Below are 22,148 nucleotides of genomic sequence, written 5' to 3'. Positions count from 1 at the left end.
TTGAAAAGAAACAGCAACATCTATGAAGCACAATAAAATGAAAAACAAAAACAAAAAAATATTGACATGGGTGCTTGGTCAGTTCAGTCCAAGCTGGTAAATGGTGTGCTGGTAAATGTTTAACCACCAGCTCTCTGCAGGAGGGTGAGGGCTGATTTACGGTGTTGGCTGATTTCTGTAGTGTAAATACTTTTACCACAGGAGTAACGAAATACAATAGGACAAGTAAAACAATTAATAAGACCAAGTTTCTTTTAGGCAATGGCTGTAGGAATCTGCATATCTTCAGAACGAGGAAATCGCAGACAAATACATACAGCGCACTCCTCGCAACGTGGTCCGGTGGCCAGGGGCTGGCACAGGCACTGGCCTGTATCCACATCGCAGGTGGAGAGAGGCAGACTCCCAACAGGATGACAGGTGCAGGCTGAAAGCACAGCAGACACAATCATTCATTTCTATTTCCCCACTTTTATAAATGTCCTTAACAGCTCACTGAGCAAAACGCATGGCCACCAGAACATGGAGGAGCCTGCTGGGCCAAGCTTATTGTCTGCCTGGCTGCATGACTACTGTACTGCATACAAGCTGCACAGGGGATCCAGTGCCAGACATGTCCAGTGCCCTCGCGTAGGTCTACTGGGTGGCAATTAGGAGGAGACAAGAAAGGCAGGAAGTCATGCAAGCTGAGTGGCCGGCACCATCATCCTGAGTGACGCTGACAGGGTCGCAGAGTAGGGGCAAGGGTTTCTGAGTGACATGGTTATTACTGGTGTTTCCTTCTCTGGTAGATGCATCTATCATTTCCCTAGTGCTTCCCTCTCTTCCTTATTGCTTTGTTACTTTCTCTTTTCATTCTCTTCCTCCTCTTTCTCTTCCACCCATACACATTTCTGAGTCCTGTGTATGTGATAAAGGCTAAAATATTATGCTCCCAGAGCAAGATATACATTTCCCCTGCAGGAAAAACCAGTGTTCATGGAAACAACCCAAATGTCCATCAACTGAGGAATGGATAATGAAGTGTGGTGTATTCATACAATGGAATATTATTCAGCAATAAAAAGGAATGAAGTACTGACAGATGCTACAACATGGATGAATCTTGAAAACATTATGCTAAGTGAAAGAAGCCAGTTATACAGACCACAAATTCTAGGATTCCATTTTATGAAATGTCCACAATAGGCAAATCTATAGAACCGGCAGGTTGATTCGTGCTACATAGGGCTGAGGGGATGGGGGGAGAGGGAGATGGTGGCTAAACAGCATGGTGTTTCTTTTCTTTTTTATAGTGAAATACATTTAACATAGACTTTACCATCTTCACCATTTTTAAGTCTACAATTCAGTAGTGCTAAGAACACTCATATTGTTGTGCAACCAATCTCCCGAACTCTTTTTTAGTGTAAACCTAAAACTTTATACCCATTAAACACCATCTCTCCCTTTTCCTACCCTCCACCCAGAACTTGGCAACCACCGTTCTATGTTCTGTTTGTATGGATTTGATTATTCTAGGTACTTCATATAAGTGGAATCATACAAAATTTGTCCTTTTCTGTCTGGCTTATTTCATTTAGCATCATGTTTTCAAGGTTCATCCATGTTGTAGTATGTTCAGAATGTCCTTCCTTTCTAAGGCTGAATAATATTCCATTGTATGGACATTTTGTTTATCCATTCATCCATGGATGGACATTGAATTGCTTCCACCTTTTGGCTGTTGTGAGTAATGCTGCTATGACCGTGGGTACACAGATACCTCTTCCAGTCCCTGCTTTCAATCTTTTGGGTATATAGCCCAAGTAGAGTATGGGGCTTCTTTTTGGGCGTTTTGAAAATGTTCTAAAATTGATTGTACTGATGGTTACATGACTCTGAATATGCTAAAAATCATCGAATTTTACGCTTTAAACAGTGAATTGTATGTATGTGAACTATATCTCACTAAAGCTGTTACAAAATTGAAAACAAACAAACAAACACTATTTGGCCTATTCTCGGAGGGCATGAGGTTAGTCCATGAACCGGGCGAAGTGTCTAAAGTGTCTGCAAGGTATGATGGGCAGCTGGCTTGACTGTATAGTTCATTATCCAGAAATTTAATTTTGCCGTCAAACTCAAGAAGATCATTTTATTACAGAAGGATTCAGCCATGCTGCTCTCTAAACATACAAACAATATACAGTTCCCTATATGGGCAAAAATATAGGGTATGACACTGTGACAGAAGGGAAATTATTTATCCAGATTCCCTAAGGATTCTGCAGCTCTGAGACCCCAGGCAGCTGTAAACTTCTGTGGTCCTAGAGCCAAGGGTCTCTTCATTTGGGTGTATAATTCTGAGGTTTATTCTGTTTCCCTGTGACCTCCTCCCCTGGCTCTTTATTTTTTTCCTTCTCTTTATCAGCGAACGTAGGACCAATACCAGGAAGGGTGTGAGAAGAAAGGAAGAAAAGTCATTTAAAAAAAAAAGAAAAGAATCCACTACATTAAAATTGCTCAAGAACTTATCAATCTCTGCAGAGATGCATAATGTAATTTAATGAATTTGCATAGGAGAGTCCTAGTGGAGGCCGTTTTTCTAAAGGTTTTGCAACTTGGCATTAAATTTCTTGGCATTTTCCATCGTGTTTGCTCCAGCAGAAAAAAAAGTGTGAGCGCACCCTGCTGGTCCCTTATGATAAACTCAGCAAACCACGGAGACAAGCTCTCTACCAATTTAAATAAAATTTGCGGGAGGTTTTGTATCACTTTTAAAAATCCAGAAGAACTCACTAGTATTTACATTGATCGAATTTTAGAGGTGGCAGAGACAGCTCCAAGCTTTCAAGCGCATCCGGCTGGCGGCCCAGCTGCTATTGACTTACGCTGACAGCCCATGGGGTCAGTGGCACTCAGTCCGAAGTAGTTGGGCTTGCACTGGTCACATTTGGCTCCTTCCACATTCTCCTTACACAGGCACTGGCCAGCCACCGATTCCAAGGCAGGATCAGAGTGGCTCACGCAAATGCCTCCCGATATGGTCCCATCAGGGTCACATTCACAAGCTGGGGACACAGATGTACATTATCTTAGTTAATTGCAAATTGTGGGAAATTTGAGATGTAAGCATAGAATCTTACTTATGCTATAACTATTTTGCTTTGCTTAAATCATTAACTATGTTTAAATAATTAGACCAGTGGGCAAGGGCTGCTCAGAAATATCTCCCAGATATCTCCTTCAAAAATGTTGAAAAATTCCATACATTAAAAAAAAAAAAAAGACTTTTACGTGATTCTAAAGTAAGAGGACCAGAGGAAGATGGCTATTATGAAAACTGGACGTTAAGAATAGATTGATTATTTGGGGGGTAATGAAAATGTTTTGGAGCTAGGTCAAGGTGGTGGTTGTATAACACTGTGCAGTGAATTGTTCTTCCTGGAAGAAGCATCTACAAGAAAGTAAAGGGGAACTGCAAGAAATGTTCATATCCTTGTTTTCTTTTTGGAAATCTGCTGGTGGGGCAAATCCTTGGGTGAGGAGATTCTGGGAAATGAGATAAACAGTTGCCTGTAGCAAAGGAACAACATAAGTTCCAACCACTTTTTGTTTTCAGTAGAAACTTGAACAACTGAAGGAAGGAGTGTCATATGGAAAAAGGATGCTCATAGGGTGAATGATTCCAGAGGGTAGAAGTTACAAAGGGTAGAGCCTGACTGAGTATAAGGAAGAACTCTCTAATAGTTACGGTTGCCCAATACAGCAGTGATCCCCTCATCGGAGGAGGTGTCCAGGCAGAGGCTGGAACAGCACTTGTGGCTTTGGTATAGAAGACCAAGTTGGTAGACATTACAGGATCACCAAGGTCTCTTGTGTCTTTGTGGTGCTGTGTCTCCAAGGATTCCACTTTTAAGGAAAACCATAAAGATTAAAAAATGAATATCCTGATTCTAAGGAACAATTATGTTCAGTTATACATGTTTGCTTTGGACTAATAAAAACAAAACTCTCAAGTGTAAAGCTATGTTTATATAACAACCATTTAGGTTAGTGAGTTTAGTGGAAAAAAATCCAGTCAAACTAGTTGTTTGGAATCATTGACGCAATCACGTGGTTGTCTGACAGAATCTTTTGATTTCAATTGTACGTTATTGGATTGGAAATGGTGATAAAACCTTACTATAGAAAAACAGCACTGAGTTCTGTTTAGTTTGGAAAAACTGCAATTTTCTTCTAATTAAAGCTAGTTTCTTCTAGAAAGGAAGGAAAAAACTGGATTAATTTTTGAAGTAGCCAAAAGGAAAAAGCTCAGCTTGATTTTGGAGACACTCCAAAGGGTTAGCACTGAGTTCTAGAGTATAATTTAATTATGCACACAAGTATCCTTTAGGAAAGGGAGTTGAGGGAGTGGATAGTAACTTTACTTTGAAATAATCCTATGTCATGGATGTTAGGATAGAAGTCCAAAAAAAATTATAAGAAAATACTATGAGCAATTATATGCCAAAAAATTAGATCATCTGGAAGAAATGGGTAAATTCCTAGAAGCATACAATCTTTCAAGGCTGAATCAAGAAGAAACAGAAGATCTGAACTGACCAATTACTACTAATGAAATTGAATCAGTAATCAAAAAACTCTCCCAAAACAAAAGTCCTGGACCAGATGGCTTCACAGGTGAATTTTACCAAACATTCAAAGAATTAACACCTATCCTCCTCAAACTATTCCAAAAAATTCAAGGGGAGGTAAGGCTCCCAAGCTCATTCTACAAGGCCATCACTACCCTGATTCTAAAACCAGACAAAGGTATTAAAAACAGAACAACAATAAAAACTATAGACTGACATCTCTGAAGAACACAGACGCAATAATCCTCAACAAAATATTAGCAAACTGAATTTAGCGATACATTAAAAAGATCATATACCACAATCAAGTGGGATGTATTCCTGGTATGCAAGTTTGGTTCAATATTTACAAATCATTAACGTAACACACCACATACATAAAAAGGGGGAAAAAAAGCATATGATCATATCAATAGATGCAGAAAAGGCATTTGACAAAATCCAGCACCGATTTATGATAAAAACTCTCAGCAAAGTGGAAATAGAGGGAACATATCTCAACATGATAAAGGCCATATATGACAAACCCACAACTATATCGTATTCAATGAGGAAAAACATAGTAGTGAAAGTCCTAGCCACAGCAATCAGACAAGAAAAAGAAATATAAGACATACAAATTGGAAAGGAAGAAATAAAACTGCCATTATTTGCAGATGACATGATACTACTTATAGAGAACCCCAAAGTTCACACCAAAAACTATCAGAACTGATAAATGAATTCAGTAAAGCAGCACGATATAAAATTAATATTCAGAAATCAGTTGCATTTTTATACACCAATAACAAACTATCAGAAAGAGAATTTAAGAATACAATCCCATTTACAATTGCATTAAAAAATACCTAGGAATAAATTTAACCAAGGAGATAAAAGCCCTGTACTTGGAAAACTATAAGACATTGAAGAAACAAATTGAAGAAGATACAAATAAATGGAGCGTATACCGTGCTTATGGATAGGAAGAATTAAAATCGTTAAAATGTCCATGCTACCTGAAACAATCTATAGATTTGATGTAATCCCTATCAAAACGCCAATGGCACTTTTCACAGAACTAGAAAAAATAACCCTAACATATATATGGAACCATAAAAGACCCAGGATAGCCATAGAAATCTTGAGAAAGAAGAGCTACCTGATATCAAACTACTACAAGGCCATAATAAAACAGCATGATATTGGCATAAAAACAGATATATAGATCAATGGAACAGAATAGAGAGCCCAGAAATAAACCCATGCCTATATGGTCATTTAATCTATGACAAGAGGCACGAATATACAATGAGGTAAAGACAGTTTATTCAATAAATGGTGCTGGACAGATACATGCAAAAAAATGAAACTGGACCTCCTTTTTACATCATACACAAGAATAAATTCAAAATGGATTAAAGACTTAAATGTAAAACCAGAAACCATAAAACTCCTAGAAGAAAACATAGGCAGTAAACTCTCTGACTTTGCCTTTAGTAATATTTTTCTGTTATATCTGCTCGGGCAAAGGAAACAAACAAATAAATAAACAAATGGGACTGCATCAACTTAAAAAGTTTTTGCACAGCAAAGGAAACCATCAATAAAATGAGAAGCAACCTACTGAATGGGAGAAGATATTTGCCAATGACACATCTAATAAGGGCTTAATACCCTAAATTTATAAATAATTCATATAATTCAACACCAAGAAAACAAACAATGCAAATGAAAAATGGGCAGAGGACCTGAATAGACATTTCTTCAAAGAGGACATACAGATGGCCAATAGACATATGAAAAGATGCTTAACGTCACTAATCAGAGAAATGCAAATTAAAATCACCACAAGATACCACCTCATATCTGTCAGAATGGCTATCATCAATAAATCAAAAAACAACAAGTGTTGGTGAGGTAGTGGCAAAAAGGGAACACTCGTGCACTGTTGATGGGACTGCAAATTGGTACAGCAACTATTGAAAATAGTTTGAAGGTTCTTCAAAAAATTAAAAATAGAACTACCTTATGACCTAGCAATTCCACATGTGGGTATTTATCTAAAGTAATCCAAAACACTAATTTGAAAATATATATGCACCCCTATGTTCACTGTAGTGCTATTCATAATAGCCAAGATATGAAAGCGATCAAAATGCCCATCCATAGACAACTGGATAAAGAAGATGTGGTACATACTTGTATATACAATGGAATATTACTCGGCCATAAAAAATGAAATCTTACCATTGCAATAACGTGGATGGACCTAAAGGGCATTATGCCAAGTGAAATAAGTCAGAGAGAGAAAAATACCATATGATCTCACTTATACGTGAAATCTAAAGAACAAAATAAACAAACAAAAAACAGAAATGGACTCAGAGATACAGCGAACAAACTGACGGATACTAAGTGGAATGGAGGTTGGGGGGTTGGGTGAAAAAGGTGAAGGGATTAAGAAATGCAAATTGGTAGTTATGACATAGACATGGGGATGTAAAGTACAACAATTTGTAATAAATATGTATAGTGCCAGGTGGGTACAAGACTTATCGGGGGGATCACTTCATAAATTATATAAATGTCTAAGCACTACTGTGTACATCTGAAACTAATAAAATAATAGTGAATGTCAAAGAAATATATATTCTGAGAATCCAGTTCTTTGTACCAATTTTAAACAGTCCACGTAAAGTAAAATTTTATGCAATCACATATTTATTGTGTAATCTGAGCAAAAAAGAATTCATGTATGCTTTTTGTACATTGTGATGATTTAAAGTTTGAAATCTAGGATATTGTATGTATTAAGGTGGCTACTGAATTATTTTTGTATGAGACTTCATTTTATGTATTATGATTATATAAAGTTTGAAGTTGTAGTTTCATAACAAACCCCCCAATACAATATAACATTATATTGATGATATAGCCTAAGACACAGGATTTCTGGGTATTGGTGAAGGCAAACGTCCTTGGGTATTGGGAATCTAAACTTTTTTGCTGGGTGTGCCAACAGTGCGAGGCCCTGACTGCTCTATACCCAGGCCACTTCTCAAGGTTGTGTTTGTAGCAAGCTACCTAGAAGGATCAGGTAATGTCTTCCCCTGAAGAACAAGCTGCTTCCATTTGCTATAAGAGCGATGAGTTCTCTGCTCTGTGTTCCTTGTCTGTGACATAAACTCATGTACAGGGTCCACCTGGTATCCTTTGAGTTGGCCCTTTGGGACTTGGGGACATGGGAACTCACACCAATACAAACATCTTGTGGCTTGCTGTGCTATGAGTAATAAAGTCCTTTGCGTTTGACCCAGGAGTTTCACGTTCTCCAGCATCCATGAAATAGTAACAGGCTAACTTGTTAGTCTGCAAGTAAAGTAAGATCTCAGACCCAGTAACTAGCACTGGGTATTTGAAATCAGGTTTGGTCTATGCAATAATCAACAGCAGTGCTGGGACTAGAGGGAAGCAAGCAAGGTGCCTAAGGCACAGAATTTAAGGAGGTGTTCACTGTCAGGTTAGTGCCAGTGGCAAAAGTCAACCCTGCACTCACATGACTCTGAGAGTGAGTGCTTCCTTAAATTTTGAGACCTAGGTGCTTTGCTTGCCTCACTCTAGTTTCATTCCTACAGGGAAATCAAATCAAATTTATAAATGTTTATTTTAATGAATGAAAATTAAAGCGTGATAAAACCAAGCGTTGGCCAGGATACAGAGCGACAGGAACTCTCATACACTGTTGGCAAAGGTGTTAACTGGTACACCCACTTAGGGGACAGTTCAGTATTAGCTCATGAATTTGAAGAAATTCATGCTCTGGCCCAGTAATCCCATTACTAGGTATGACTCTTAGGGACAGTTTTTGTGTATATGCACAAGGCCACATACAGAGGGTGCCAAAAAACGTATACACATTTTAAGAAAGGACAACACTGTTAATTGTAATACTCAATATATAGCAATAACAAAAGAAGAACACAAGTCAAGTTTGACTTCTGCAATTATAAGAGGTGCTCAAAGTGGTTACCATCAGTGTCCAGACACTTCTGATTATGGCGAACCACTGCTTGAGCATAGATAACATCTCTTAAAATGTGTATACATTTTTTTTGGCACCCCCAGTATATGGCTACTGTAGCATCAGAAGAAAAATGGACAAATAGATTCTTGTCGTATTTATAGGAAGGAAGGAATTCCACACAGCTTTTAAAATTAGAGAACTAGGACTACCTGATACGGACAAATCTCAAAAATATGTTGAATGAAATACTCAAGGATACATACAGCATAATATCATTTATCTAAAGTGAAAATATGCCAACATATATTGTTTGTAGATAAAAATGTGTGGAAGTATTAAAACAAGCTTGATGGTAATAACTGCCAAATATATGAGAGTTTATCCCTAGAAAGGAGTGTAGACAAATGGGCTAGATGTGCACCTGGGACACCACTAGTACCTGTAGTGTTTTATTCAAGCCCTGAGGATGACAAGGGAAGATATTAATACTGCGTTTTGACAAAGCTGGTGGTGGCTATAAGGGTGTTTACTATGTTATCCTTTATTATCTTGTATATGCTTGAAATATTCCGTTTTAAAAAGTTGAGATTAAAGATAAAATGAAAAATTAAGGTTAAAAAAGGAAAAAAGAAACAAGGCAATAAATAGTTAGCTCATCCATCTTAACAGCAAAACTGAATTTCCTATAGCCAATCAAATGTAGCCATTTTCAGTAGTTCGCTACTTCTCGGAGCTGACCGCCTGGACACTCCTGGCGTCCCCGCATCTTCCGCCCCCTGCTGGTTGAATCCCGAGTACTTTCCTGGTTCCCCAGTATGAGCCACTGCGCAAGACTACGAGGACCTGGATTATCTGGCCCAATTTGTTCAGAGGAAGAAACACTCTTACTGCTGAAATGGTTTTGCATCCCCCACTCCTCCAAATAGGGCAGTTCAGAGATGCTGCTAAGCCCCGTGGGGACTGCGGCCCCAGTGAGACCGGCTCCTCCAGCATTTGCTCAAACCAGTGGAAAGGATGCAGTCAGAGGCCAGGGACTCACGAAGGCATGCGTACGGATCCGAGATGGCCTTGAGCGTGTCCCTGTAGAAGAGGGGTCTGCAGCGGTCACAGTGCTGGCCCTCCGTGTTGTGCTGGCAGTCTTCGCACACGCCCCCGCTGACGCCGCCGCTGGCCAGGTACGCGGTCATGTTGAAGTGACAGCGCTCAGAGTGGCTGTTACAGTTACAAGCTGGGAGAGGACAGGAGTTACTGAGAGATTTCACCGAGGTCCCCGGAACCCCGGAGTCCCGGGCCACGCACTCATCCCCGCATCCCCTCCTCCTCTTTCTTTAGCCACTCCGCCTTCTTTCTATGGACATACCACGTGTACAACAGTTAAGACACGTGTTTTCAAAGGACTCTTTCTGCCATGAGCTGAGTCTGCCCATACACTTTCTGTAAAGTGTGTTCCCAAAACGTTTTCCATTCAGGCGTTTTTAAAAAATCAAATAAACCAAAATAAACCATTTGGGCAATCTAGAAGCCCTGGAGTACAATATTTGTGTTGTTGTTCAGTAGAGAATACTTTTACTGCTTATGCCTTGTAAATTTTATTTACTTATTTATTTTAACAATATATTCTGTACGCTATCAGATAAGCTGTTAAAACTGCGCCCTACCCACCTCCTCTTCTGTGAACATGAGAGCGGGAAGGGTGTCTGCAGGTCACCCTTGTCCCACCTGGGGCTCAGCCAGAGCGATACAGGGAAAGGCAGACTGTGCGCAGAGGACTGTTTGTCTTTGTGATAATGTCTGTGCGGTTTATCTTACTGGCTCCCCCACACCCCCAAACAGCATAAACATTTGCTGGGTCTCATATACTGGGACACACGCATGGATCTGTTCCATAATAGCTCTTTAGTGACTTCTCACCCTCTCAAATCTTGTTTTTCCCAAATCTGGGAAAAGAAACTGAATAACAAGTTTGTTTGGAAGCAAACACATTACAAAAATACCTCGACCTTATTAGCCTAAATATATATATATATATATATATATATATATATATATATATATATATTTAATTTATATATATATATATAAATTAAAATTAAATATGTATATTTTAATTTTACTGGGAAATATTGGAAACAGTTTGTTTCTCGGGGCCCTTCAGCTCCAAGTTGTTGTCCCCTAATCCAGCTGTGGAGGACACAGCTCAGCTCCAAGTCCAGTTGCCGTTTTCAATCTTTAGTTGCAGGGGGCGCAGCCCACCATCCCATGTGGGAATTGAACCGGCAACCTTGTTGTTGCAGAGCTTGCACTCTAACCAACTGTGCCACCCAGCTGCTCTAACCTAAACATTTTATAAAAAGTGTAATAGCCTGTCAAACTCTAACCTTGACCTCATTTATCCTGTTATCTGAAAGGTTTAAGGTCACATTAAGAAATGTATAATTATTCAGGAAAATAGTAGGGATCTCTGTACCAAATCCAGTACTCCCCCAATTTCTGGAGTGGCACCGTCCCCACTGATGTTACTATTACCTGGCTCTGCCCCTCCTCTGGAAAGGGGCCACCCGACATGAGTATTTTTTCATTTTTCAACTTAATGTTAATTTTGGGCATGAGTGTTTGAGATACTAGTGATTCTTCCATGGGAGACACTGGAATATCACCCAGTTGGAGTCGGAAGCCACAGGGTCACCACCTTTGGTGCTTGTAGTCCAAATGAACTAAATGTTCTCCCAAATAAGGAAACCAAGCAAACTCGGGCTACGCTGAGAACTCATCTCCACACACCTCTGCAAGTGCTGTCCTGCAGGCCTGTAGCTGGCCTCCAAGGAGCATCCTGGAAGAAGTCCTTGCACCGCTCACAGTTGGGGCCATCTGTATTGTGTTGACATATACACCGACCATGAACCTGATTGTGCGATAAGTAAGCAGCGTTAAAAGAGATCTCATCTTTGAGGATGGAACATGAAATACCAGGCCCTGGGGACTCTGTGGATCTTAGCTTCCCATATGTTAGTTACAATACCAACCTGGACTGTCTTTTACTATTCGCTTAACTAGCTTTTACAGTTTTTATATTTAAGATGTCCAGTAAGCATTTACAATACTTTTTTGGCATTTCTGAATACTAGTTTCAGGGAAGTACATTGCAGCCCTCAATGAGGGAAAGGATGGAGCATGTGTGTGTCCATCAAAGGTGGTGATTTAGGAGCATAAGGGAAAAGACGGAATTAGAAAACAGAAAGAAACTGGAGAAAAGTACGTAATTCTCCACCAAATGCCCTAAATGTCCAACTTCAAAGGGAGAAATTCTGTTTCCCCCTTTGAAACATGGAGATAGCTGAGTAGGAAAGTGCAAAAGCCTCGACATCAGGCCTTGTCCGATTTTGACTAATAGTTTAAAATTATTTAGTAGACAGACCCCCAGGACTCTGCATAAGCACACAGGTCTTCTATTACATCACTCTTCTAAGTGTGCCAAGAATGGAAGCGGTTTGCACTATCAAGACAGCCCTTCATAGTGTAAGAATGTTCCTTGGAGTGACCAGTTTTACAATAACAGATGTTACTCAAACACCTTGGCACTGAGTACAACAGACCTTCAGTACGTTTTTGTGAAAGAATGTGTGTAACATTATGGGTCCTCCCCACTAAATCTCCCTTCCCTACAAAACAAATAACAAAAAGAGAGCAAGATGGGCTATCTTGAAATCCTAAGTTATAAATTCTGTTCATGAGTTCAGTGATGTCCATATGTGGCAGGATCCACAAGAATCTCTGGCGAGAGAACTGAGGGCCCCCTGGGGGGCCTGTCACGCCAGGTTGAATCATACCTGTCCCATCACGAGGCTGCACTTCGACTGTTGATCCTCACACAGAGAGTCTGATCTACTCTGAGCACCAGGACGGTGAAGGAAACATAGGAGAGCCAACTGCTCTTTCAGATTAGTGACTCACCATTCCGGGAGGGCTGAACACATCTCCCCGCACCTCCTGCATTGGACCACACTCGCTAGTGTGCCCATGGCAAAAACAGCTGCCCCGGACCACCATCTCATGGATAGCATAGTAGTATTTATCAAGGGAATCATTTGACCTCCTTCCAAGCAAAGCATCCCCAAGGGTGTGGAGTTTGGTAAAGTTTATCCTCAGGTTTGTTAATGTCACAAGGTCTAGAGAAGGGAAAATAATGAAAATAACAAATCAAAGTGCATCGAGGTGCCCTGCTTGACTGACATCCCTTAATGTACCATAGAAATGCAAGGACAAGGCATGAAGTGAGATTTTAGAAAAGAAATTGGTGTGAAAAATATAGAGCAATCCATACCCTGGATGTAGGGGCTGTAGGGGTTTTCTATTTCAAAGCTGGGATCCAAAACTTTTAAAACAACCTGTAAAACAAATGTAGGTAAATGTATAGTATTTTACCCCAAAACATCATTGTTAAATGTACTCTTAAAAAGATCCTGTTCTTACAAGAAGGTTGAGAGGATGCCTCCCTGCTAACATAGAACACACATTATCATTTGGGTTCTCATATGAATACAAGTACCAAGAAGGAAAATGAATGAAAATTATTAAACAGTCATTCTGGCTCTTTATGCACAAGTGGTCCATGTAAGCAGAAGTCATGACACCATTGGTGAAAAGGGCTCCTGCTCTGAGTTGAGGTGAAGTGATAGGTCACAATTCAGCAAATCGTTGTCAATTGTACCAGGCAGGGGATTCTGGAGCTGCATTAAGCCACGAGTTCTTTCTACTATATACCTGATAATACCTCCCAACTCCACTCCTACCCTGACCCGTTGCCAGTTATCAGCTTAGCTCAGGGGAATGTTCTGGTAGCTTATAAAGCATAGAGATGAGACAACGAATCCTGGGCTGCCCCTAGCTGATACGCTCCCTTGCAAGGGTTCGAAACACATGCTTCTTCCCCTGGGTTCCCTGTGCCCCGGCGCCCAGCCTGGATTTCAGCCCCTGCCCACCTTCAGCTGGGCAGCCTGTGCAGGATTATTTCTTAGAAGGTGTTTATTATTTATGTGAATTTGAGATGACTTCAGGAGTCATTTCAACTTAGACACTTTCAGTCTTAAAAAACCAACAGCTCAAGTTACATTTCAGCAAACACTACCTAAATTGTTTTCATCTAAATTAACCACATGAACAAAAGGAAATCCAGGAAAGGAAATGCTACCTCACCACCAGTTGAGGGTTCAATATCCGAATATTTGGAGTCACAAACAAGGTCTCCCACTTCCTGGGCCTGGCTAGATGTGATGTTGGGAAAGGAAGTAGCACAGTCTTTTGCAAAATATTTGAGCACTTTCCAGGTGCGTCCATAGTCCGTGGAACGTTCAACTAACATTGCAGCAGGCCGAAAAGTCTACGAAAAAATGAGTCAAACTTGTAATGCTTCACAAAGGTAGATTTTATTACCCACATCTTATTGAACATTTATGGCTTTTAATTCTATATTTTCAAACTTTGTATATTTTAAAATCTCTGGTACAGTGAACATACAGAAATCTCTTTCCAACAAATGGGCAAGTATTTATGAGCACATACTGTGCCCTGGAATTGAATTCCATTTTAAAAATGTTTATGATTGTGTGAATTATTAATTGAAGGAAGATGGCATATAAATTTTTAAAAAGCTAATGTCGTTGATATTATACAGCAATTTCCATGTGGTTTTCTTGGCCTAGAATGCTTTTCCTCTGGCGAACTTACACATCCTTCCAAATCTATAATGAAGTTTACTCGGATTCCCCAGAGCAGATTTACCCTCATCAATGAACCCCCAGCATTCTAATCATACGTCTATTTCTGCATGTATCACTCTGTACTATAATTTTAAATTTGTATATGTGCTTGTATCCATGACTACACTGTGAGCTCTTTGAGGGCAAAGCCTGGTGTTTTTTTGTTTGTTTTTCACTTTTTATAACTTTTAATTTTATATTCATTTTTAATTACCATAACAGCACCAGGCTTGACATCAAAATTAGAATTTTGATGAGTGATTAGAGAATGACTGTAGCATGGGATTTTCTCTGGCATCTAACTAACCGTAGTAAAGACCCCCTTAGTTTTTCTTCCTCTTTTGATCACAGTGTTTCCATATTTCCCTAAATAATTTCCAGTTCCTGCCCTTTTCTCCTGAAAAGTATCTTCCTTGTTCTGTGGTCTCTGTCCCACAGTACTTGGCGTTTCCCTTTTTGCCATATCTTCTAAGATTCTGTTGTTGTTGTTGTTAACCATCTAAGTCATTAATTAATGAGCAGTGGTATTTTTTTTTTTTTTTTTCATTCAGGAAGAAAAACCCAGATGGCATAGCTCAAGTCCAGATTCACGCAGTTTTTTGTTCTCTGCAAGGAAGCAAGGAAACAAAGAAGCGAAATTCCAGGTAAGCCCAGCATCTGGTTAGTAGATGAAAGAGGCGGCAAGCCTACATATCTGTACCTTGAAGGTCAGAATAAGGTGGCTGAACTGAAATAATGCCTCGAGGTCCAATCTGATGCTGACATGATCCAGACCTAAAGAAAACCCCAGGAAGAAGAAAATCAGTGATTTTGAGAGACCCCTATTTATCATGTTAATCCCTCACTGTGGCTTGTCTATAATAAAATCCTTTGAAATCACAGGGCTAGTGATCAACACTCTTTCCTTGTCTGTTGGAGTAGTTTCCCATGCCATTCCATGCCCAGGAGAAGGTCTATAGGAGAGCAGTAGGATATACCCTGACTGTGCATGCATGATTTGGTGGCAGTGCAGATGGCCACAGTGTGGCAGTATTACATACCACCAAGGGAGTTCCCCACATTTGCCATGGGTGGACCGAGAGGGCTCGTTTCCTTGAACTCAAATCTCAACTGCACACAAATGTGAGCTAACAAGCCAGAGCATGGTAACACTGACACACCCTTTTCTTCCAACAGCTGCTAGCAATCATTGCAACCAGTTTTATTGTTACTTAGCATGAAACACAGCTTGGCACAGCCCCTTGGAGCTAGGATCTGTGGGCTCCCTGTGGCTGAGGAGAATATGGAGGTGTCTCGGCCAGGAGCCTGAACTGAGATAGTTAGCTGGGTGTGAGGACTGGCCTCGATCTGGACACGATGGAATTGCTGCTCTCTCTAGAGGTCACTGTCCAGTGGAAATGTGAGTCACATGTATCATGTACAATTTTCTGGCAACCACGTTTATAAAAGTAAAAAGAAACAGGTGAAATCAGTTTTAATATATTTAACCCAATATGCAAAAATATTCTCATTTCAACAGGTAATCAATATTTTAAAAATTAGTAATGTTTTATTATACATTTTTTCCCAAACTAAGTGTGAGAAAGCCGAGATGTTTTTATACTTATAGCACATCTCTATTTGAATCAGCCATGTTTTACGTGCTCAGTAGCCACGTGTGGCTAGGGGCTACAATGTTGGGCAGCACGGCTCTAGACTAGAGTGGCCAGACTGCAGTGAACTGCGCTGCAGCTTCTGTTCCAGGGTGAATGGCTCGGGGAAGGGTTTGCTGCTCAGAGAGCAGCCACATCCCCCGCTGTGTCAAGGCCCCTAACCCTTTGTACAAAGGAGATCTCCTTTTCCCTCTCGGAAGTTCCTGGCTGAGAACCCTTGTCCTATGTAATCAGCTTGACAGAGGGGATGTGGAACAAATGCAGGACATGTGGGTCAAAACAGCTATAAATAAAAAATGGCAGTATTCATCAGTGAAGACAGGTGACTATGGTAAAAATGACCTCATATTCATTAGGGAGAGTCCAACTAGAATCAACAATTAGGATCCAAAGAACTGGCACTTAGTAGATACCAATCATGGACTTGCCAAATGGATGACACAGAAAAATAGCCTCATATTATACTTGCCCTAAACAATTTTATGTGATTATTCCCACACTCCCCTCTAATGGCCTCGGGTCCCCTTAGGGAAATATGTTGAACCGTCTGAAGAGAATAGAGGGATTGCAGCCCCCAAGTGCAACATATAGAGATGTGGCAAAAGGAGTCATGTTGTGGGGGTTAAGGGTTCCAGACCAGTGTTGAAGAGGGACCATTGTGAGTGAGCCAGCCTATAATAACTTAAGCACAGAAGGCCCAAGACGAGGTGGGACATGAGGAATCCCTGATCAGGTCCAAACTTAGAGGGGCATCTAGGAAATATGGGTGGTCAGGGCCAGAGTGAGGTTCAATATTGCTACTGGACATGACCAGAGAAGGGCACAAATCCAGGAAGGAAAGAACTGAAGTCAGAAGCCAACTGTCCTTTCAATTCAATTTCTATGTTCAAATCTTTGGCTTGCAGTAAGAAACAAAATGTATTGAAGAAGGAAAAAGCACGTGGTGTGAACGCTCAGATTTCCCCTGGCATTATTTATTCCACTTATCAGTGGGTTTTATATTAGGCTTTATTTACCGACACCTCATAAACTTCCTTATTTTTTTAAAAGAACAAAAGAATGCAAAGACACTTTCTTCCCCCGCACAGGAAGAGCGAAACATTCTGTTTTGTGCTTGAAATACACTTTGATTTCTCTAGAGGAAAATAATCTTTCTTAAAATGAAAGCTTGTTCTTCTGGGCTTTGCATTCTTGGTGGATATTGCTCCCTTCCAATACTACTCTTTGCTGTGACATTGTTAAAATCACACGGAAAGGCACCTTATTAAAAATATGAAGAAATAAAATATTGGAAAGGAACTTAATCATACCATTTTCAGATTGCCACCATTTCTTTTCTCTATCTAGTTCAAAACTTGGAATCACGTTCTCAATGGTGTGGCTGTTGGATTGGGTATGAGGATTGTACGGAAATCTGGAGTCACAGATGAAGCACTTTTGTTTCCCCTGGAAAACACCATCATTGAAAATAAAGAATTGTGATTACTTATCGTTAATCCGAATTTAAAAACAGCTGTACTTACTATATTTGTCTTTCAATCTGGCTGAAATAAAAAGCAGAGGAAATAACAAGACATCAATTTTTCCATCAATAGGTGCTTTAATACAATCACAAATGAAATTAAAATATGACCTAGAAATTTTATAAATTTATATATTTGGGGCAAAAATGCAAATATATGTGGAACTAATATTTTTCTCATACAAAGAGCAGATGACCTGGAGTTTATTTTAAACTATAGAGAAATAATTAGGATATACTCTTTGAATGGGATTACTTCCTGTAGTCAAAAAAAAGAATATTTGGCAAGAAACTAATAAAACAAGAGGTCACTAGGTTATCTACAACTATCATCCTTTCTTTCTCAAACATAGTTTTTGGCAGAAGAGCTTCCAATAACAAAACCTTTACATCACACATGTGGATTTTGTAACAGCTTTTCCTAAACCCACAACAGAGAACCCCACCCTCTTGTCTCACAGACTAAGAGGTCTTATTAGTGAATTGGAAGTAGTTTTGCTTGGGATGGATTTTCAAAGGCTACAGCAGCCAATATTGGTCTTTGAGTTTGCTTAATTTAATGAGTCTGCTTGTAGCTGTACTTAGTTAAAACTCCGAAGGAAATCTCCAAAGATTTCCAAAAGACTGCCAATGACCAGCACCGTTGTTCTTGGCTAATATGTGGGACTCGGGAAGAGTGTTTTGGGAAAGCTTTCAGGAAGCAGGAGCTGTTTATTACAAGCCCCTGTGCCAGAAATTGCCTGCAACAGCCAATGCACCTGTAGGTGTTCAGTGAATACTGTTTGAGTTGATGTCCTGACCACGGCTTACAAGGGCCTACACAACCTCACCAGGGCCACCTCCCTGTCTGTCTTCCCTTTTTAAAAAAATAAATTTTATCGGGGAATATTGGGAGACAGTATGTTTCTCTAGGGAGTTGTCCTTCAATCTAGTTGTGGAGGGCGCAGCTCAGCTCCAAATCCAGTTGCAGTTTTCAATCTTTACTCGCAGGGGGCGCAGCCCACCATCCAATGTGGGAATTGAACCGGCAACCCTGTTGTTCAGAGCTTGCGCTCTAACCAACTGAGCCATCCGGCCGCTGCCCCCGTCTTCCCTTGATTACTCAGCACTATCTACACTCACTTCTTGCTCCTCCTTGAGCTCACCAAGAACTCTCCTGCCTTGGAGAGAACACCTTGACACAAGCTATTCTCAGCTCCTCTGGGCCCCCTTCACCAAATATTCTTATCTCTTGCTCCTTCCCTTATTTCAGGTCTTTGTTTAAATGTCATCATCTCAGACAGAATTTCCCAGAATTTCCTTGACTTCTATCTAAAATACCACCACCTCCCACCCTTATGACCTCTGCCACTCTCCAGCCCTTACCCTGCTTGATAAAATTTTCTGAGCCCTCATCCCTACTTGAGGCTATACACATGTTATATAGTTATTGGATTATTGTCTGTCACCATCATTAGACTTTAAGATAAATGAGGGCAAGGACTTTGTTTTGCTTTTGGCTGTATTCTCTTTATCTAGAATAATGTCTGGCACATAGTAGCTGTCAATAAAATTTGTTGCATGAATACATATGATTTTGATGACTATTTCAGCTAGAGTCTGTCAAAGTAAACCAGTCTTTCAAGAGAGCCATATAATCTTTTTATAATCACTGGCCACCGTAAGTCTTATACTTGAAGAAAACCAAAATGCCCTTTGGAAATTAAGGAACAATGGAAGCTAGATCAACTCTTCATAGAGGGAGGCTTGACCCTAAAAGAGCAGAAGAAGCCCTATGATTCCACCAAAAGATGCCAAGACTTCAAAGTATTTCCAATAATACTATGGAAATTATGGGGAAGATGTTTACCTTCAGGGCACATGAACCATTCTCTGTGTAAACATTTCAGAAGCGCAGTCTTTGCTGGGACTGGCTGCAGACGATGCCTGTAGTTGAAGTGACTGAGGGGGAGCTGTGGCTGTGGGTCAGTGTTGACTTAAAGCATCTGAAGAGAATGCTCGGCTTAGTAGCCATTTGTTAGATGATGGATGGGAAAAAATCACCCTCCACGCTGCACAATGTGTTTGCAGACCAGTGCTTGTAGCCCCACCTATGATACTTTGTTAGCTGAAGATATTTTGAGATTTTTCCCCTAACTCTACAATTTTTAAGACTTCTGTGATCTCCAAACAAAAGAAGCCTCTGAAGTACTTCTATTTTTGTGGTGTGAAATTAAGATACAGGAACATCAACTTCTAATTATTGTCCAAGTAGATCATGAGTTGACTACAACGACAGTACGTAAATGCCAGTGGTTGGAGAACAAGATGGGTGATGCCAGTGTCGGACATTTTCTAATATTAGAGTTAAGAACCACTTCTTGTCCACAGGACCTGGACTTCTTAAAGTCACTTGAAGAGCCAAACATCCCACCTGACCTGGTGTTGAGCAAAACTTCCACAGTGTCATTTCCTTGCAAATGTAGAGAATACCCTCTCTTATGCAAGTACTTCCCAAACTTAGAACTGCACTGAGCACTCAGGTATTGTCTCCACTTATTTATAATCACCCTTGTTTGCTAAAAACAAATTAAAATACAAAGCATTTCCTAGAGACCTCCAGGAGCTGCCTTAAGTGAACAATACGTGGAAGAGCCTGGGCCACCAACTTTGGGCTTGGGTCCAACTTCCTTCCTGCACATCCTCGCATTGAAGGATCGAAGTGATTGCTCAGGCTTTGCAACAGGTATGATGTGCAGATGACCTTGTCTGCTTGTTCTGCTTCCAGAGCACAAGGAAGTGAAAAAACTGTAAAGCAACAAGTCCTTTCATAAAACTGGTCTTTAAGGGAAAAAAAGGCCCCCAAATAATGTTCACATTGGGGTTTTATGGTTTTTAGGTGAGACAATTTCCTAGAGGTGTTGTGAGTCTGCACGGAAAGAATTGCAAGTCCACACCCTTGTATCTCTCAAGCGGGACAATGAGAGCTCAAGCCAGCAGAGGCCTGAGGCCCTGAGGGGTTTTCAGTTTTCACTGTAGGAGTCAGTTACACTCACTCTGTGGGGGTCACTGAGGCAGCCAGGCAGAACAGCACATTTCACAGTAATTCCCTTCAAAGCCTGAACCAATTTCTGTCCAACTAATTCTAAAGATACCAAGAAACAGATGAAGCAGATCTTCCCTATTTTCTGATCTGTCAAGGTTTTCTGGACTTTGAATTCGCTTGTGTCTCAGATGTTCAGGAAGGAGTGTTACCGCCTTTACTGTTGTCTGGACAGCCCCAGACGTACTTGGAAAAAACCTATGGCATTGATAAAATAATGTCCCAACAAGTAAACAAAGAACCAACCTACCTCAAGGTAGCCAAGGATGCAGTATTTCTGGGCCCCGTTCAGCCCGCAGGTAGAAGAAGCCATGAGCTGTGTGCTGCGGCCCAGAAGGAGATTGCCAGTGGGGGGACGGCAGGAACCTCTGTTGCACTCATCCTCAGCTTTCACATAACTGAGCAATCCTTGAACACAACAGAAACAGCTACATAGAAGGCAGTCTAGGGGTAGCAGAAAGCTTAAGGGAGCACTTGGTTAAGTTGGAAAGTTAACAGTCCCGTGACTGATGAGAATAACTCTCTGTTGATCTGTTGATCATTTAGACCCTGGTCATGGATTCTGTCTGATGGAAATCTCTTAGCCTGGGAGGTTATACCATCTGCGTTCATGTCCCCACCTGGGCCAACCTGTAGCCAATGACTGAGGAGTACACAGTTCAAAGTCTGGCCCCATTGCCTCAGGCTGGGATCAATCCCACTGTGCAGTTTATGCACAGAACCTCTCCAGGGGAGGAGGTGGAAGCCTGACTCCAGCTGGACCACATGCCTCACCCTTACTCCTCAGAGCATCCCCTCCATACAGCATGTGCACGCAAACACGTCTCAGGCTCTGCTTCTAGGGAACCGGGCCTGAGACAGCCTCTCAGTACTGGGATGAAGGCTTGTGTACAGACACAAGGAAGGAGACTCCCAATCCTATCTCTTACACCTGTTGTTCCAACCTGCACAAAATCAACTGGAGAATTTAAGAAATTCTCCATTTAAGAAATTTAAGATTTCTTTAAATTTAAGAAAGCCTTAGGAAAGAACTTCCTCCTAAAATATGTAAATTCAAGTAACCCCTTTATAACTGGGATTATTGGGCTCGGATACACCATGGAACCAATCATGCTTCTTTGGGGTAAAGGGAGGGATGCAGTTCCAGTCTGGAAGCACACTTAGCCCTGGATGCCTGCTGTGCAACAGATCTGTCAGAAGGGAACTGGTCACAAGAGATAAGAGCATTGCAGGGACAATGCTATCTCAATTGTCACCTCAATGCTCTATTGTTTATGTGCAGCCTCTGGTACAATATTCTTAAATCTTGGTTTAGAAAGTATTTTAAAAGTTCTATTTGTTTTGGGTTAAGAGAACTGTTAAATCTCAGTGAATGCAGGGTGGGTGGGATAATCTGAACTATTTCTTACCCGCATGGTTTGCCTGCAGGGCAGCTCTTTTATGTTCAAGTTTCACTTTTGTAACCCATAACATATTAATAAATTTGTTCATTGTTGGAAAGATTGACTAAA

At 40.6% G+C, this 22,148-nt stretch overlaps 1 protein-coding gene across 1 annotated transcript in view; it reads right to left on the bottom strand.

Moving 5' to 3' along the window:
• LOC109454569 (laminin subunit beta-4) overlaps positions 1 to 22,148 on the bottom strand; it is an 83,050-nt gene that overhangs the window by 28,691 nt on the left and 32,211 nt on the right. Inside the window, exons 4-13 of the mRNA XM_074340576.1 lie at positions 20,888 to 21,045; positions 17,344 to 17,479; positions 15,082 to 15,155; positions 13,814 to 14,002; positions 12,947 to 13,010; positions 12,577 to 12,791; positions 11,407 to 11,527; positions 9,665 to 9,853; positions 2,874 to 3,053; positions 318 to 427 (exon numbers count right to left, since the gene is read on the bottom strand). Of these exons, the coding sequence (XP_074196677.1) occupies positions 318 to 427; positions 2,874 to 3,053; positions 9,665 to 9,853; positions 11,407 to 11,527; positions 12,577 to 12,791; positions 12,947 to 13,010; positions 13,814 to 14,002; positions 15,082 to 15,155; positions 17,344 to 17,479; positions 20,888 to 21,045 (1,436 nt within the window). The remainder of the gene's footprint in view (positions 1 to 317; positions 428 to 2,873; positions 3,054 to 9,664; positions 9,854 to 11,406; positions 11,528 to 12,576; positions 12,792 to 12,946; positions 13,011 to 13,813; positions 14,003 to 15,081; positions 15,156 to 17,343; positions 17,480 to 20,887; positions 21,046 to 22,148) is intronic.

Source organism: Rhinolophus sinicus, linkage group LG09 (genome assembly GCF_036562045.2).
Source record: "Rhinolophus sinicus isolate RSC01 linkage group LG09, ASM3656204v1, whole genome shotgun sequence".
NCBI classification, from domain to species: domain Eukaryota; kingdom Metazoa; phylum Chordata; class Mammalia; order Chiroptera; family Rhinolophidae; genus Rhinolophus; species Rhinolophus sinicus.
This window is presented reverse-complemented; position numbering and strand designations above follow the sequence as displayed.